Below are 16,315 nucleotides of genomic sequence, written 5' to 3' on the forward strand. Positions count from 1 at the left end.
CATGCGGCAGGCAAATGGCAGTCTTTCATTATCTTTGCCACCTTCACCCTCATACCTGTCATATCCAGAGATAAGGAATTACTCATGAGAGGGCATTGTAGTATTTTGGGTTTTTTTTTTTTTAATTAATTTTTATTAAGCTTCAAGTGAACATTTACCATTCCAATCAGTCTGTCACATGTAGGTTTACATACATCTTACTCCCTTCTCCCACTTGCTCTCCCCCTATTGAGTCAGCCCTTTCAGTCTCTCGTTTCGTGCCAATTTTGCCATCTTCCCTCTCTCTCTATCTTCCCATCCCGCCTCCAGTCAAGAGTTGCCAACACACTCTCCAGTGTCCACCTGGTTTAATTAGCTCACTCTTCATCAGCATCTCTCTCCTCCCCACTGACCAGTCCTTTTCATGCCTGATGATTTGTCTTCGGGGATGGTTCCTGTCCTGTGCCATCAGAAGTTCTGGGGAGCGTTGTCTCTGGGATTCCTCTAGTCGCAGTCATACCATTAGGTATGGTCTTTTCATGAGAATTTGGGGTCTGTATCCCATTGGTCTCCTGCTCCCTCAGGAGTTGTCTGTTGTGCTCCCTGACAGGGCAAACATCGATTGTGGCCAGGCACCAGCTAGTTCTTCTGGTCTCAGGATAATGTAGGTCTCTGGTTCATGTGGCCCTTTCTGTTTCTTGTATTCTTGGTTGTCGTGTGACCTTGGTGTTCTTCCTTTGCCTTTGCTCCAGGTGGGTTGAGACCAATTGATGTATCTTAGATGGCCGCTTGTTGGCATTTAGGACCCCAGGCACCACAATTCAAAGTGGGATGCAGAATGTTTTCATAATAGAATTATTTTGCCCATTGACTTAGAAGTCCCCTCAAACCAAGTTCCCCAGACCCCAGCCCCTGCTCCGCTGACCTTTGAAGCTTTCATTTTATCCCGGAAACCTCTTTGCTTTTAGTCCAGTCCAATTAGGCTGACCTTCCTTGTATTGAGTGTTGTCTTTCCCTTCACCCAAAGCAGTTCTTATCTACAGATTGATCAATAAAAAGCCCTCTCCCTCCCTCCCTCCCTCCCCCTTTCCCTCCCCCCTTTGTAACCACAAAAGTATGTGTTCTTCTCCGTTTTTTCTATTTTTCAAGATCTTATAATAGTGGTCTTATACAATATTTGTCCTTTTGCAACTGACTCATTTCGCTCAGCATAATGCCTTCCAGATTCCTCCATGTTATGAAATGTTTCAGAGATTCGTCACTGTTCTTTATCGATGCGTAGTATTCCATTGTGTGAATATACCACAATTTATTTACCCATTCATCCGTTGATGGACATCTTGGTTGCTTCCAGCTTTTTGCTATTGTAAACAGAGCTGCAATAAACATGGGTGTGCATATATCTGTTTGTGTGAAGGCTCTTGTTTCTCTAGGGTATATTCCGAGGAGTGGGATTTCTGGGTTGTATGGTAGTTCTATTTCTAACTGTTTAAGATAACGCCAGATGGATTTCCAAAGTGGTTGTACCATTTTACAATCCCACCAGCAGTGTATGAGAGTTCCAGTCTCTCCACAGCCTCTCCAACATTTATTATTTTGTGTTTTTTGGATTAATGCCAGTCTAGTTGGTGTGAGATGGAATCTCATCGTAGTTTTAATTTGCATTTCTCTAATGGCTAATGATCGAGAGCATTTTCTCATGTATCTGTTGGCTGCCTGAATATCTTCTTTAGTGAAATGTGTGTTCATATCCTTTGCCCACTTCTTGATTGGGTTGCTTGTCTTTTTGTGGTTGAGTTTTGACAGAATCATGTAGATTTTAGAGATCAGGCGCTGGTCGGAGATGTCATAGCTGAATATTCTTTCCCAGTCTTTAGGTGGTCTTTTTACTCTTTTGGAGAAGTCTTTAGATGAGCATAGGTGTTTGATTTTTAGGAGCTCCCAGTTATCGGGTTTCTCTTCATCATTTTTGGTAATGTTTTGTATTCTGTGTATGCCCTGTATTAGGGCTCCTAGGGTTGATCCTATTTTTTCTTCCATGATCTTTATCGTTTTAGTCTTTATGTTTAGGTCTTTGATCCACTTGGAGTTAGTTTTTGTGCATGGTGTGAGGTATGGGTCCTGTTTCATGCTTTTGCAAATGGATATCCAGTTATGCCAGCACCATTTGTTAAAAAGACTATCATTTCCCCAATTGACTGACACTGGTCCTTTGTCAAATATCAGCTGCTCATACATGGATGGATTTATATCTGGGTTCTCAATTCTGTTCCATTGGTCTATGTGCCTGTTGTTGTACCAGTACCAGGCTGTTTTGACTACTGTGGCTGTATAATAGGTTCTGAAATCAGGTAGAGTGAGGCCTCCCACTTTCTTCTTCTTTCTCAGTAATGCTTTGCTTATCCGGGGGTTCTTTCCCTTCCATATGAAATTAGTGATTTGTTTCTCTATCCCCTTAAAATATGACGTTGGTATTTGGATTGGAAGTGCGTTATATGTATAGATGGCTTTTGGTAGAATAGACATTTTTACTATGTTAAGTCTTCCTATCCATGAGCAGGGTATGTTTTTCCACTTAAGTATGTCCTTTTGAATTTCTTGTAGCAGAGTTTTATAGTTTTCTTTGTATAGGTCTTTTACATCCTTGGTGAGATTTATTCCTAAGTATTTTATCTTCTTGGGGGCTACTGTGAATGGTATTGATTTGGTTATTTCCTCTTCGGTGTTCTTTTTGTTGATGTAGAGGAATCCAAGTGATTTTTGTATGTTTATTTTATAACCTGAGACTCTTCCAAACTCTTCTATTAGTTTCAGTAGTTTTCTGGAGGATTCCTTAGGGTTTTCCATGTATACGATCATGTCATCTGCAAATAGTGATAGCTTTACTTCCTCCTTACCAATCTGGATACCCTTTATTTCTTTGTCTAGCCTAATTGCCCTGGCTAGGACTTCAAGTACGATGTTGAATAAGAGTGGTGATAAAGGGCATCCTTGTCTGGTTCCCATTCTCAAGGGAAATGCTTTCAGGTTCTCTCCATTTAGAGTGATATTGGCTGTTGGCTTTGCATAGATGCCCTTTATTATGTTGAGGAATTTTCCTTCAATTCCTATTTTGGTAAGAGTTTTTAGCATAAATGGGTGTTGAACTTTGTCAAATGCCTTTTCTGCATCTATTGATAAGATCATGTGGTTTTTATCTTTTGTTTTATTTATGTGATGGATTACATTAATGGTTTTTCTGATATTAAACCAGCCTTGCATACCTGGTATAAATCCCACTTGATCAGGGTGAATTATTTTTTTGATGTGTTGTTGGATTCTATTGGCTAGAATTTTGTTGAGGATTTTTGCATCAATGTTCATGAGGGATATAGGTCTAAAATTTTCTTTTTTTGTAATGTCTTTACCTGGTTTTGGTATCAGGGAGATGGTAGCTTCATAGAATGAGTTGGGTAGTATTCCGTCTTTTTCTATGCTTTGAAATACCTTCAATAGTAATGGTGTTAAGTCTTCTCTGAAGGTTTGGTAGAACTCTGCAGTGAAGCCGTCTGGGCCAGTGCTTTTTTTTGTTGGAAGTTTTTTGATTACCGTTTCAATCTCTTCTTTTGTTATGGGTCTATTTAGTTGTTCTACTTCTGAATGTGTTAGTTTAGGTAGGTAGTATTGTTCCAAAAATTTATCCATTTCTTCTAGGTTTTCAAATTTGTTAGAGTACAATTTTACATAGTAATCTGAAATGATTCTTTTAATTTCATTTGGCTCTGTTGTGATGTGGTCCTTCTCATTTCTTATTCGGGTATTTGTTTCCTTTCCTGTTTTTCTTTAGTCAGTCTACCCAATGGTTTATCAATTTTGTTAATTTTTTCAAAGAACCAGCTTTTGGCTTTGTTAATTCTTTCAATTGTTTTTCTGTTCTCTAATTCATTTAGTTCAGCTCTAATTTTTATTATTTGTTTTCTTCGGGTGCCTGATGGGTTCTTTTGTTGCTCACTTTCTATTTGTTCAAGTTGTCGGGACAGTTCTCTGAGTTTGGCTCTTCTTTTTGTATGTGTGCATTTATCGATATAAATAGGCCTCTGAGCACTGCTTTTGCTGTGTCCCAGAGGTTTTGATAGGAAGTATTTTCATTCTCGTTGCTTTCTAAGAATTTCCTTATTCCCTCCTTGATGTCTTCTATAACCCAGTCTTTTTTCAGGAGGGTCTTGTTCATTTTCCAAGTATTTGATTTCTTTTCCCTAGTTTTTCTGTTATTGATTTCTAGTTTCATTGCCTTGTGGTCTGAGAAGATGCTTTGTAATATTTCGATGTTTTGGAGTGTGCAAAGGTTTGTTTTATGCCCTAATATGTGGTCTATTCTAGAGAATGTTCCATGTGCGCTAGAAAAAAAAGTATATTTTGCAGCAGTTGGGTGGAGAGTTCTGTATAAGTCAATGAGGTCAAGTTGGTTGATTGTTGTAAGTAGGTCTTCCGTGTCTCTGTTGAGCTTCTTACTGGATGTCCTGTCCTTCTCCGAAAGTGGTGTGTTGAAGTCTCCTACTATAAATGTGGAGGTGTCTATCTCACTGTTCAATTCTGTTAAAATTTGATTTATGTATCTTGCAGCCCTGTCATTGGGTGCGTAAATATTTAATATGGTTATATCTTCCTGATCAATTGTCCCTTTTATCATTATATAGTGTCCTTCTTTATCCTTTGTGGCGGATTTAAGTCTAAAGTCTATTTTGTCAGAAATTAATATTGCTACTCCTCTTCCTTTTTGCTTATTGTTTGCTTGATATGTTTTTTTCCATCCTTTGAGTTTTAGTTTGTTTGTGTCTCTAAGTCTAAGGTGTGTCTCTTGTAGGCAGCATATAGATGGATCGTGTTTCTTTATCCAGTCCGTGACTCTCTGTCTCTTTATTGGTGCATTTAGTCCATTTACATTCAGCCTAATTATAGATAAATAAGTTTTTAGTGCTGTCATTTTGATGCCTTTTCAGGTGTGTTGTTGGCCATTTCATTTTTCCACATGCTTTTTTGTGCTGAGACGTTTCTCTTAGTAGCTTGTGAGATCCTCATTTTCATAATGTTTAACTTTTTGTTTGTTGAGTCGTTACGTTTTTCTTGGCTTTTTTCTTGAGTTATGGAATTGATATTCCTTTTTGTGGTTACCTTATTATTTACCCCTATTTTTCTAAGTAAAAACCTAACTTTTATCCTTCTATATCGCCTTGTATCACTCTCCATCTGGCAGTTCAATGCCTCCTATATTTAGTCCCTCTTTTTGATTATTGTGATTGTTTATCTATTGATTTCCATGATTTCCTATTATGTGTATTATTTTGTTTATTTATGTATTTTTTAGAATTAATCTTACTTTGTTTGTTTTTGTGCTTTCCCTATTTGAGTTGCGTTGATATCAGGACGTTCTTTTTTGTGACCTTGTATTGTGCTGGTACCTGATATTATTGGTCATCAGGCCAAACAATCTCCTTTAGCATTTCTTGCAGTCTTGGTTTAGTTTTTGCAAATTCTCTAAACTTGTGTTTATCTGTAAATATCTTAATTTCTCCTTCATATTTCAGTGAGAGTTTTGCTGGATATATGATCCTTGGTTGGCAGTTTTTCTCCTTCAGTGCTCTGTATACATCGTCCCATTCCCTTCTTGCCTGCGTGGTTTCTGCTGAGTAGTCTGAACTTATTCTTATTGATTCTCCCTTGAAGGAAACCTTTCTTTTCTCCCTGGCTGCTTTTAAAATTTTCTGTTTGTCTTTGGTTTTGGCAAGTTTGATGATAATATGTCTTGGTGTTTTTCTTTTTGGATCAATCTTAAATGGAGTTCGATGAGCATCTTGGATAGATATCCTTTCATCTTTCATGATGTCAGGGAAGTTTTGTGTGAGGAGTTCTTCAACTATTTTCTCTGTGTTTTCTGTCCCCCCTCCCTGTTCTGGGACTCCAATCACTCGCAAGTTATCCTTCTTGATAGAGTCCCACATGATTCTTAGGGTTTCTTCATTTTTTTTAATTCTTTTATCTGATTTTTTTTCAGCTGTGTTGGTGTTGATTCCCTGGTCCTCCAGATGTCCCAGTCTACATTCTAATTGCTCGAGTCTGCTCCTCTGAATTTCTATTGCGTTGTCTAATTCTGTAATTTTATTGTTAATCTTTTGGATTTCTACATGCTGTCTCTCTATGGATTCTTGCAACTTATTAATTTTTCCACTATGTTCTTGAATAATCTTTTTGAGTTCTTCAACAGTTTTATCAGTGTGTTCCTTGGCTTTTTCTGCATTTATCCTAATTTCATTTGTGATATCTTTAAGCATTCTGTAAATTAGTTTTTTATATTCTGTATCTGATAATTCCAGGATTGTATCTTCATTTGGGAAAGATTTTGATTCTTTTGTTTGAGGGGTTGGAGAAGCTGTCATGGTCTGTTTCTTTATGTGGTTTGATATGGACTGCTGTCTCCGAGCCATCACTGGGAAACTAGATTTTCCAGGTAATCAGCTAAAAAAAATGCAGTCAGATCCCTATCTGAATTCTCCCTCTGGCTCCGGGTATTGGGATGTTAATGGAGCCTCCTGGGGAGGGTGGGGGAGGGATCAGAGAGCTAGGAGTGTAGCACCACAGAATATAGAGCTGATCACCGTGTTCACGCTCTACCCCCGTCCGCCAATATCCGGGCGGGATGGCTCCCCGGTTGAGATGCTACTCTGCCCGCTCCGAGACCAGTCACTTCCTCCCGGGGACTTCTCCCTCCGGTGCGCAGCACCACTCTCGTGAACTGGGTCGGCGTCTCCCGCACGAAGGAGTGGGCCCGCCCCCAGGGTCTATCCAGGAGAATATAATTGGACCCTGCGCTTACGCCCCACCCGCTTTCGCCAAAATCCCAGCGGGACGACACCCCGGCTGGGACGCTGCTCTCCCCGCTCCAAGACCAGTCACTTCCTCCCAGGGACTTCTCCCTCCGGTGCGCCGTGCCACACACGCGAACTGGGTGGGTGTCCCCCCGCACGAACGTGTGGGCCCCGCCCCGGGGTCGCTTTAGGGAGATATAGCTGACCGCCCCCCGCTCGCGCCCCGCCCGCTTCCCGCCAAACTCCCGGCGGGACGGCTCCCCGGCTGGGACGCTGCTCTCCCCTCTCCAAGACCAGACACTTCCTCCCGGGGACTTCTCCCTCTGGTGCGCCGCGCCACACGCGCGAACTGGGTGGGCGTCCCCCCGCATGAACGTGTGGGCCCCGCCGCAGGGTCGCTTTAGGGAAATATAGCTGACCCTCCCCTGCTCGCCCCCCGCCCGCTTCCCGCCAAACTCCCGGCGGGACGGCTCCCCGGCTGGGACGCTGCTCTCCCCGCTCCAAGATCAGTCACTACCTCCTGTGTGCTTCTCCCTCCTGCTGCCCCGCTACGCCGCCCACGCCAACCAGCTAGACTCTCTCCCGGGATGGGTTCGGGGGGGTAGGGCTGGGCCCCTTGTCTGTGCCGTCTGCCCCCCGGGCTCTGCCCCAGATCAGGCTCCGAAGGTCACCTGCCTGGTATGCTGGCTCCTAGTTCTGAAAATGGTCGCTGTCTGCCCGTATTTGTTCGTTTTCTGTCTCTAAGTCTGTGCTTGTTGTTCAGGGTTCGTAGATTGTTATGTATGTGATCGATTCACTTGTTTTTCCGAGTCTTTTTTGCAAGAGGGATCCGCAGTAGTGTCCAACTAGTCCGCCATCTTGGCCCCACCTCTGGTTTTTTTTTTTTTTTTTGATGCAGAAAGAGAGGATGAAGTTACACTGAGCTTTTCTCAGACTCATTTTGTGTTCTGTTAATCTAAGAAAAGACTTTATGTTCTGCTTCTTGTTATTTGGTTATTTTCTCTCTAGGATCTTGTGCAGGGATGGAGGATGGTCTCGGACAAATACTCTAAATTTCAAGCTTTGATACCTTCCTTGAGTTGGTCTGAGAAATACTTCTGTTTCATAGTCAGTTTGCACTATCTGAGTCCCTGGCTAGTGCAAACACTTAACTCACAATGCTGCTAACTGGAAATTTGAAGGCTCAAGTGCACCCTGAGTCACCTCGGGAAAAGGGCCTAATGATCTCCTGAAAAAAATTTAACCATTGAAAAGCCTATGGAGCATAGTTCTACTCTGACACAAATGGGGTTGCCATGAGTCAGAATCAACTTAGGGCAACTGGTTTTGTTTTTTTTTTTTTTTTGCACTACTAGAACCCTGGTCCCTAATAGATACTTGAAGACATGGTTTGTTCTTCTACTAGAAATTTGGAGAATGCCCATGGCAATGAGTGAACAACAGTTGTGTAATATTTCTTCACTCTTCCTAGTGCATAAGTAAAACAGCTGGTGAAACGAGGTGGCTTTGGAAACAAGATGACCTGGAAATGTGAAAGGAAGATAATGGCATAGGATCACCTGGAGTTAATACATGTAAAAAAAAAAAATATCCTATAATACCTGCTACACAGGAGATTGTCAACACATGGCCATCAATAACAATAATGAGATGAGAAGAATATTTAAAATGCTTGATGGAATTAGGGGAGGCTTTTCATCAGTGGTTACACTATATTGTCTGGAAGTTTTAGAGGATTTTTCTGAGGCCCAGGCAAAAGAGAAGAACTTCTGAGGTAAAGGTATAAGTAAAGGCACAGAGATATGTAAGCACGAAGTGTGTTCTGGGGATGGGCTGTAATCAAGGATCCATTCACTTAAAGCACCTGGAGGAGACAGCAGGTGATGGAGCTAGGAAGGTGATTGATGCCACAGTGGAAATGTCTTTGAATGACACAGGAAGGCACTTAGATTTGATTTCTAGGGGCACGGGGACCTTTGAACATTTTCCATCTAGGCTGTGATTTCTCACGCTCCACCTGGTGTTTTAGAAAAGTGTTCACAGTTGTAATAGCCCAGGTAAGAAATAATGAATTTGGGGAGTGACAGAAGTAATAAAGAGACAAGAACAAAGGGAGTGAAAGAATTTAAATCTGTTCAGATTGTTGACAATTTATATGTAGTGTGAAGGGCAAGAGCTAGATATTACTCTTCTACAATTAGAATGGAAGTAGAAGCATTTAGACATGCATACAGTGGAATCTGGGTGAATTATAATAAATTGCAATGGCATATCATCTAGAATTTGTAGTATTCAAATCAAATTTACTTAACCAATGGTAAATATTAAAAAAATTTTTTTTTTTACTTAGCACAAAAAATTTAGTTTAGATAAAATAAGTAATAAAATATGTGATTGTATATGAAGTGACTAAAACCATGAAAATAATTTGAAATTCCAACAGAAAAATATGTTTTAATCATATTGAAGTAATGGCCATTAATTGTTTGAGAATTAAAATGTTATTTGAACTTTGTGTCTATTATGTATGGTTTGCTGTGTCACAGTTAACCCAGCTGGCATGTATTTTTCCAATGTCTGAAAATTGTCTATTTATTAAACAAAATTGATTTCTCACAAGATTTTATTTTCTGGTAGACTACATTCATACAGTATGCAGAGAGTCTGATCTTAAATTTAAATAGTAGCACACTTTGTATACAAATATTTATGCAGATTATGTATAGCTGTTCTGTACTTTTGGGGGTACACAGCCACTCTGTCACCACTCCAGTCAAAGACTACAAATCATTCAGTGTTTCAAACATAATCGTGAACACTATGCTCTGAGAAACAGGTGAGGTGTGGAGGGATTTTATTTTTTAAGAGCGTGCTCTTCTGTGATGGTAAAGTAGCTGTGTTTTGTCACATTGACAGGTACATCTTTTGAGAAACGCGGGCGATGAAGTTACCATCACTGTTCAGTATCTCAGGGAAGCTCCATCATTTCTGAAGCTCCCATTAGGTAAGGGGAGAAGGGAGAAATTCAAGGGTATCATAGAATTTCCTGCCTTGTCATACTATTTGTCCAAATGATCTATTTGTCCAAAAGAGTATCAATCTTTTCCTGAGCATATATTCAGATAGAAGAAAGGTCTAAAAAGATACCTGGGTATTGCATGCTCCTAAGACATTCAACATGTTAATGTATTAACTGACTTTTTGTATGAAAGGATTATCAGACTGCCACTTGTTGATGAACTAACTATATGTTTACGCCTTACAGTGAATTCGCTGTGATTATATGTAGTTATACATACAATGCACACGTATGTAGAAACAAAGTTTTTACGTTTATTTAAAAAATTTTTAAATTTTATCCTTCAGAAATTTTTCAAAGAATTATGATCCAGTTTGAAAGTTATAAAGCCCGAATCTATAGAAAATATTTTAGTGAAAATAGTGATCAGGACCTTTACTAATTTTCTTAGCTGTCATATTTTTATAAGTTTTTCCGGTTCTCAACATTGTCCATTGATTTATAGATGAACTACTCTGTCAGTCAGGAAAGAGCTTTAATACAAAGTCCAAGCTCCCAAGGAGCTCGTTATCTGTTGGTGACTCAAACACTGAAGAGTTTAATGGGGAAAGGAGAAACCTCCAGCCTGATACGAAAATTTCAGTTTTCAGTGGCCTCTTCTTCTTATCTGTTCTGTTTTTTTCTGTCCTTTCTTCTGTTCTTTCTCTCATGAGAAGGAGTGGAACCCTTTCCCTGGGCCGTCTTCATTTGCTCTTTTCTGCTGCTGCTGTTATTTTGCTGTTTGTTTATTTTTCTGTCTTCTACCATTTTTTCCCTGTAGTTAATTCTTTTCTTCTTTTACTGCCTTAAATGGGCCCCAGGTACAATTCTCTTTTGATGGTATCTATGTGGATCAATTCTGTTGGTGAATCATGATCTTCGATTAGGGTTTGCATTTGGAATAAAAAAGGGGGGGGGCACTGAGCTCATGGTTCTTCTGCTTTCATCTTCTTGAGTAACCCAAGCAAATCAACTTCAGTAACTTCATTGTTCTTTCCATTAGACCACAACCAAAAAAAAAAAAAAAAAAACCAAACCCGTTGCCGTCAAGTCAACTGCGAGTCATAGTGACCCTATAGGACAGAGGAGAACTGCCCCCTTAGGGTTTCCAAGGAGTGCCTGGTGGATTCGAATTGCTGACCTTTTGGTCAGCAGCCATAGCTCTTAACCACTATATCACCAGGGTTGTCACAGCAGGATAGCTGCATTGTTGATTATTCTTAGAAAAATGGATATTACTCTCACTGTGATAAAAATACATCATGAAGATTCACCACGTGTTCTACCTTCTTAAAAGAGTAGTATCTGTACTAAACAGAACAATAGTACCTTTGATAGAGGACACCCGGAGGATTCCAGGATACAGAGTAAGAAACGCTGTGAAATTGTAAATGCAGAAAAGTATTCCCCAAGTACTAGAATGTGGAAAATACTAGAAATCAGGCCAAAAATTCACATGGAAAGAAGTAATATGCATAGCCCTGTGATACTTCCCATGGGAATGTGGGAAGTGTTGATGTTAATCCAGAAGGGAAGTAGATGTAATTTAAAAAAACCTGGTTCCCAGGGCCAACAAGAAAACTCCACATTGACTGGGGTTAAATATACTATACATCAGGATAGGCACACTTAAGCAGTGAGCTCAAATAAATGGGGGCATGCCAGAGGACTTGGGGATGAGCACAATACCAGTACTCAAGTATTTGGTAGCACTAAAGAATTGAAAATGATGAAAATAAGGTATTGCATAATTTTTTTGAAAAAAAAATAAAAGGACATAATGAATGAAAAGAGTTGTTGTTATTTGTCTTGGAGTCAGTTCTGACTCATGGCGACCCCGTGGGTGCAGAGCAGAACTGCTCCAGGGTGTTTTCAAGGCTGTGACCTTTTGGAAACATGACCAGGCCTGTCTTCTGAAAGGCCACTGGGTGGGTTCAAACCTCCAGCCTTTTGGCTAGTAGTCTAACACTTAACTGTTTACACAACCCAGGGATATCTAATAAACATAAAATATGAGAAGAGGCTGTTGGCACATTTTATTTTTATATCCTAAATATAATTTCAGATTCCCCTTACATTTTTTTCCTCATGACCAATTATACCAGAACCTTAGAGACCAATGAATGAAGCCACTGAACATATTTGATTAATTTGAATGGAGAGAGGAACTGAAACATGGCTGATATGGAGGTTAAGGAAGGATTTTAAGGTCTTGGCAAAATAAAGAAGTTTAAACTAAGAGAGAGAAAGCTTAATCAGAGGACGTATGACATTTTAGTACGTTCGCAAATGAAGAAGGGCTAGACAACAACTGTAGCCTCTTAATTTCCGTTTAAATCTCAGAAAGAACATCTTAAAAAATTGATCATAAGCAGTTAATCATACAAAGTGTCATTTTTTGTTCTGCCACACTCTTGTGTTTTTAAAAATAATAATAGTAATAATAATAAGGCCCTATAAGGTTTGACTAGGGTTTTAAAGTGATCCTTTTAAGTAGAATTTTCAAAGCCCTAGACTTGTGATCTGGAGCCCCTGGGTGATACAAATGGTTCATGTGGTTGGCTGGCAACCAAAAGATTGGAGGCTCACTCAAGTACATCCAGAGTCTCCTTGGAAGAAAGGCCTGGCAGTCTGCTTCCAAAAATCAGCCGATGAAAACCCTGTGAATCACGGACAGTGTGCATGGGGTCACCGTGAGTCGGGAGCCACTCGAGGGCAGCGAACAGCAGCAGTCGTAGTAAATGTCAAATGGTGATTTTGATTCCACGTTATTTGGTGGTGTATAAACATAAGGGGTAAATTTACAGTGTTCCACTACCAGGTTTTATCACTCTTTCAATCTATCCACCCATTTATCTATCTTGTGTATCTCTGTGTGCACAGATAAAAAATACAGCCTTGCAGGGGAAGGCCTAGGAGACGAAAAGCAGGAACTGCACGCGTAACACTGATGTCCCTTGTACCAGGGCTGTGTCTGACTTCTCTGTGACAAAGGTGACTTCCACTGGGAGAGCGAGTTGCCAAAGTTTCTAGGCCAGCTTTCATTCATGTCACTGAAGAGCAAAATTTAAGACACACACTCATTTTAAAACCAGTATCAAAGGGAGGAAATGCCCTACACTGAAGGTGTAGAACGGTGAGTCATGAGCCAGAGCTACCACAGGACTTGGGTTGTTGTTTCCCTCCCCCAGTGGAACAATCTGGAAATACTAGACCCTCAGGCTAGTGGTGCTAGTTGCTATTTTTGTTAAGAGATGCACCATGAATTTTTGCTCATGGGCTCTGGTTAAAATCTGTGCGCTCATTGGTTATGTCTGTTGCTGGTGACCTAGTAGCTTCTATTAGCTTTATTGCTGATGTCCCATGCAGAATTTTGCTAACTTTTGCTGTATGTGTGTTGACAAGGTCAGCTGAGCAAGCAGGTCAGCATTTCTTTAAAGGTATACACAGTACTAAAGGCAGAGAGAGCTTAGCGTTATCTTGGCGCTTAGATCCTGTGAAACTTTGTCCTTAGCTTTGTATTTGGCAGGGATGTTGAGTTCTCTATTCTTTCAATAAATGTCAATTCTCCTTTTATTCAGCTCTTTATAAACTAAAAGTGTTAAAATATTAGTATCCATATAATTTTAAACGGTGTCCATAATCCTTTCATAAATTCAGGCAGATTACATTCACACCGTGGAGAAAAAATTGCTTTTGCCTAAGTGATCCCCGTGTATTACAATCTACTCAGCAACAGCAACGAACAGTATAGGAAAATATCAAAACAGATTTATTTTGGAAAATGTCTAGTTTAAATTATCTAAGAGAAAATTAATAGCCAATGAGATTCAGTCAATGTAGGATTTTTTTTTTTTGCATAAATTCACACACTTGGTCTTACTTGTTCTTAAGATATAATTCACATAACTAAAATCCACCATTTTAATGTATACTCTTCAGTGGTTTTTATCCTTTTTTTTTCCTTTTGTTTTGCCAATTGACCTAGATGTCCCCTGAGACGATGTTCCCCAGCCCTTAGCCCCAGCTACTCGGTCCCTCGATACAGTGGTTTTTATTATATTCACTAAGGTGAACAGCCATCAGCACTGTCTAGTTCCAGAACATCTCCATAACTCCAAAAAAGAAACTCCATACCTATTAGCAGTTAGTCCCAGTTTTTCTGTCTTTCCCGTCCCCTGGGAACCACTAACCTACTTTCTGTCTTTGCCAATAATATATATTTCACCTAAATGAAACTAAATGAAATCGTACAGCTTGTGGCTTTTTGTGTCCAGCTTCTTTGCATAATGTTTTCCAGATTATTGTAGTATATATCAATACTGCATTCCTTTTAATGGCTGAATAATAGTTTGTTGTTTGCATATACCATATTTTGCTTACCTATTCATCAGCTGATAGGCATATTTCCATTTTTTGACTATCATCAATAATGCTGCTATGAACATCCATTTACAAGTTTTTGTGTGAACATACGTTTTCAATTCTATTGGCTGTTGTGAATAATTCTTCCCTCAACATTGGTGTACAAGTATCTGTTTGCATTCCTGCTTTCAATTCTTTTGTGTATATACCTAGGAGTGGAGTTGCTGGGTGATATGATAATTTCGTGTTTTAAGTTTTTGAGAAGCTTCCAAACTTTTCCACAGCAGCTTCACCACTTTACATCCCCACCAGCAATATGTGAGGGTAGTCGATGTAATTTTGATGGACTAAAGTTCATTTTTTAGGTTACATGTTTTTATAAGTATTGATTGTTAACTATTTGTGTTATATATTTTCTAATTCGTTTTGTCTTTACACCAACGAAGTCTGTTTTTATCATTAATGATGATTGACACTGATCTTTTTTACATAACTGATTTTACTGATGATAAACCAAAGAAATATTACAAATGTTCATCTATGTCTCCTTTGATACATAGATGAAAACAATACCCGCTGATTAAAAATAAGTTAATAGAAACCAAAAACCTATAAATGACCATCAAATCAAAATTTATTCACTTGTTTATTTATTCATTCAATCGTCTATTGGTTCACTGCTGTTAGTCATGCATCACCTGTAGCTGTATTGTGGCCCTTTGGATTTTAGAAGGCCACAGAAAATTGCGAAGATTTATGTTGTTCTCCCAAATCACTTATAAGCTGGTTATAGAGATAAAACAAAAGACATTGGAAAAGAAAGGCAAAAAGATAATTAAGTACAGTGTACATAATGTGCATATAAATGGTAAAAGACAGACTCAGGGTTGCTGTTCCAAAACATAGACTGATTGTCAATAAAACTGAGACCAACTGTTTAAATAAAAGGTCTCTGGGTAGTACAAATGGTTTGCCCTCAAGTACTACCCTAAAGGTTGGTGGTTCAAACCCAGCCAGTGGCACCACAGATGAAAAGCCTGGAAATCTGTTTCTGTAAAGATTACAGCCAAGAAAACCCATTGGAGCAGCTCTACTCTGTAACACATGGGGTCGCCATGAGTTGAAATTGACTTGATGGCAACGTGTTTGGCTTTTTGTTGTTATTGTTTAAACAAAGTTAAGCCATTCTCTTTTCTCCCAGAGTTCTCAGTCTTTCAATGTATTAATTTTTATATAGGAATATAGTATGAACTATTTCACAAACATAAAATCCTAATAGATGGGAAAACTTATACCAGAGAGGTGTATTAATTTGCCAACCTTGCATGCTAAAGAAGTGGCAGAAATGGACTTTGACAGGAGAAGTCTGGCTTCAGAGCCCCTCCTCCTAATCACCATGCCATCCTGTAATGCCATTTACATTGGGTAACGCTGATGGTTATGGTGTGACTTTGCATGTGTGATGTCATTTAATCTTCATTCCAATACCATGAAATAGATTAAGACAGGACATTCCAGGTACAAATACATGAAACCCTATTAATCAGGCTTTCTATTTCAACTGCACACATTTCCTTCCTGCTTGGGAATATTAAGTTCAAGGGTCCAGTTCCTCCAGCAGCATCTCCTACTCGTTATAGTTTACGGCTAGTTGGTGATAAATCCTGTTCCTTGTGCTACTCTTAGCATTTCTTTCCTCTTTTCAAGTATTTGGATGATCTAAGAGCAGGACCTTAGTTTTTTTCTCAAGGATGTCCAAGAATCTCCCTTATGATAATGTCTAAATATCTTCTCTTCCTTTTGTTAGGGACAAGATGGCAATGTTCAAACATCTGTCTTTCTGTGACCAGAGAAACTAATGGACCGCAACGTTAGGTCACACATAGAAACATTCTCATATTGTGGGAGGAAAAAAATTGGGGGGCAGACCAATAAAAGTATACAGCTTTTGTCCTGAAGCTCTTTTTAGAATGTTGGAAATGAGATGAAAGCATTGTACTTTACTTTGATAATTCATAGTCTGTGTGAAGATTTATGAATTAATCCTGATTTTGTTGAAAAGTTGGGTAAG

The 16,315-nt window shown here is 39.4% G+C and overlaps 1 protein-coding gene across 1 annotated transcript in view; it reads left to right on the forward strand.

Annotated features, from left to right (window-relative positions):
• Positions 1-16,315, forward strand: part of SNTG2 (syntrophin gamma 2) — a 312,764-nt gene that overhangs the window by 83,417 nt on the left and 213,032 nt on the right. The window contains exon 6 of the mRNA XM_023550388.2: positions 9,738-9,825. Coding sequence (XP_023406156.1) covers positions 9,738-9,825 — 88 coding nt within the window. The remainder of the gene's footprint in view (positions 1-9,737; positions 9,826-16,315) is intronic.

The sequence above is a fragment of the Loxodonta africana genome, chromosome 12 (genome assembly GCF_030014295.1).
Source record: "Loxodonta africana isolate mLoxAfr1 chromosome 12, mLoxAfr1.hap2, whole genome shotgun sequence".
NCBI classification, from domain to species: domain Eukaryota; kingdom Metazoa; phylum Chordata; class Mammalia; order Proboscidea; family Elephantidae; genus Loxodonta; species Loxodonta africana.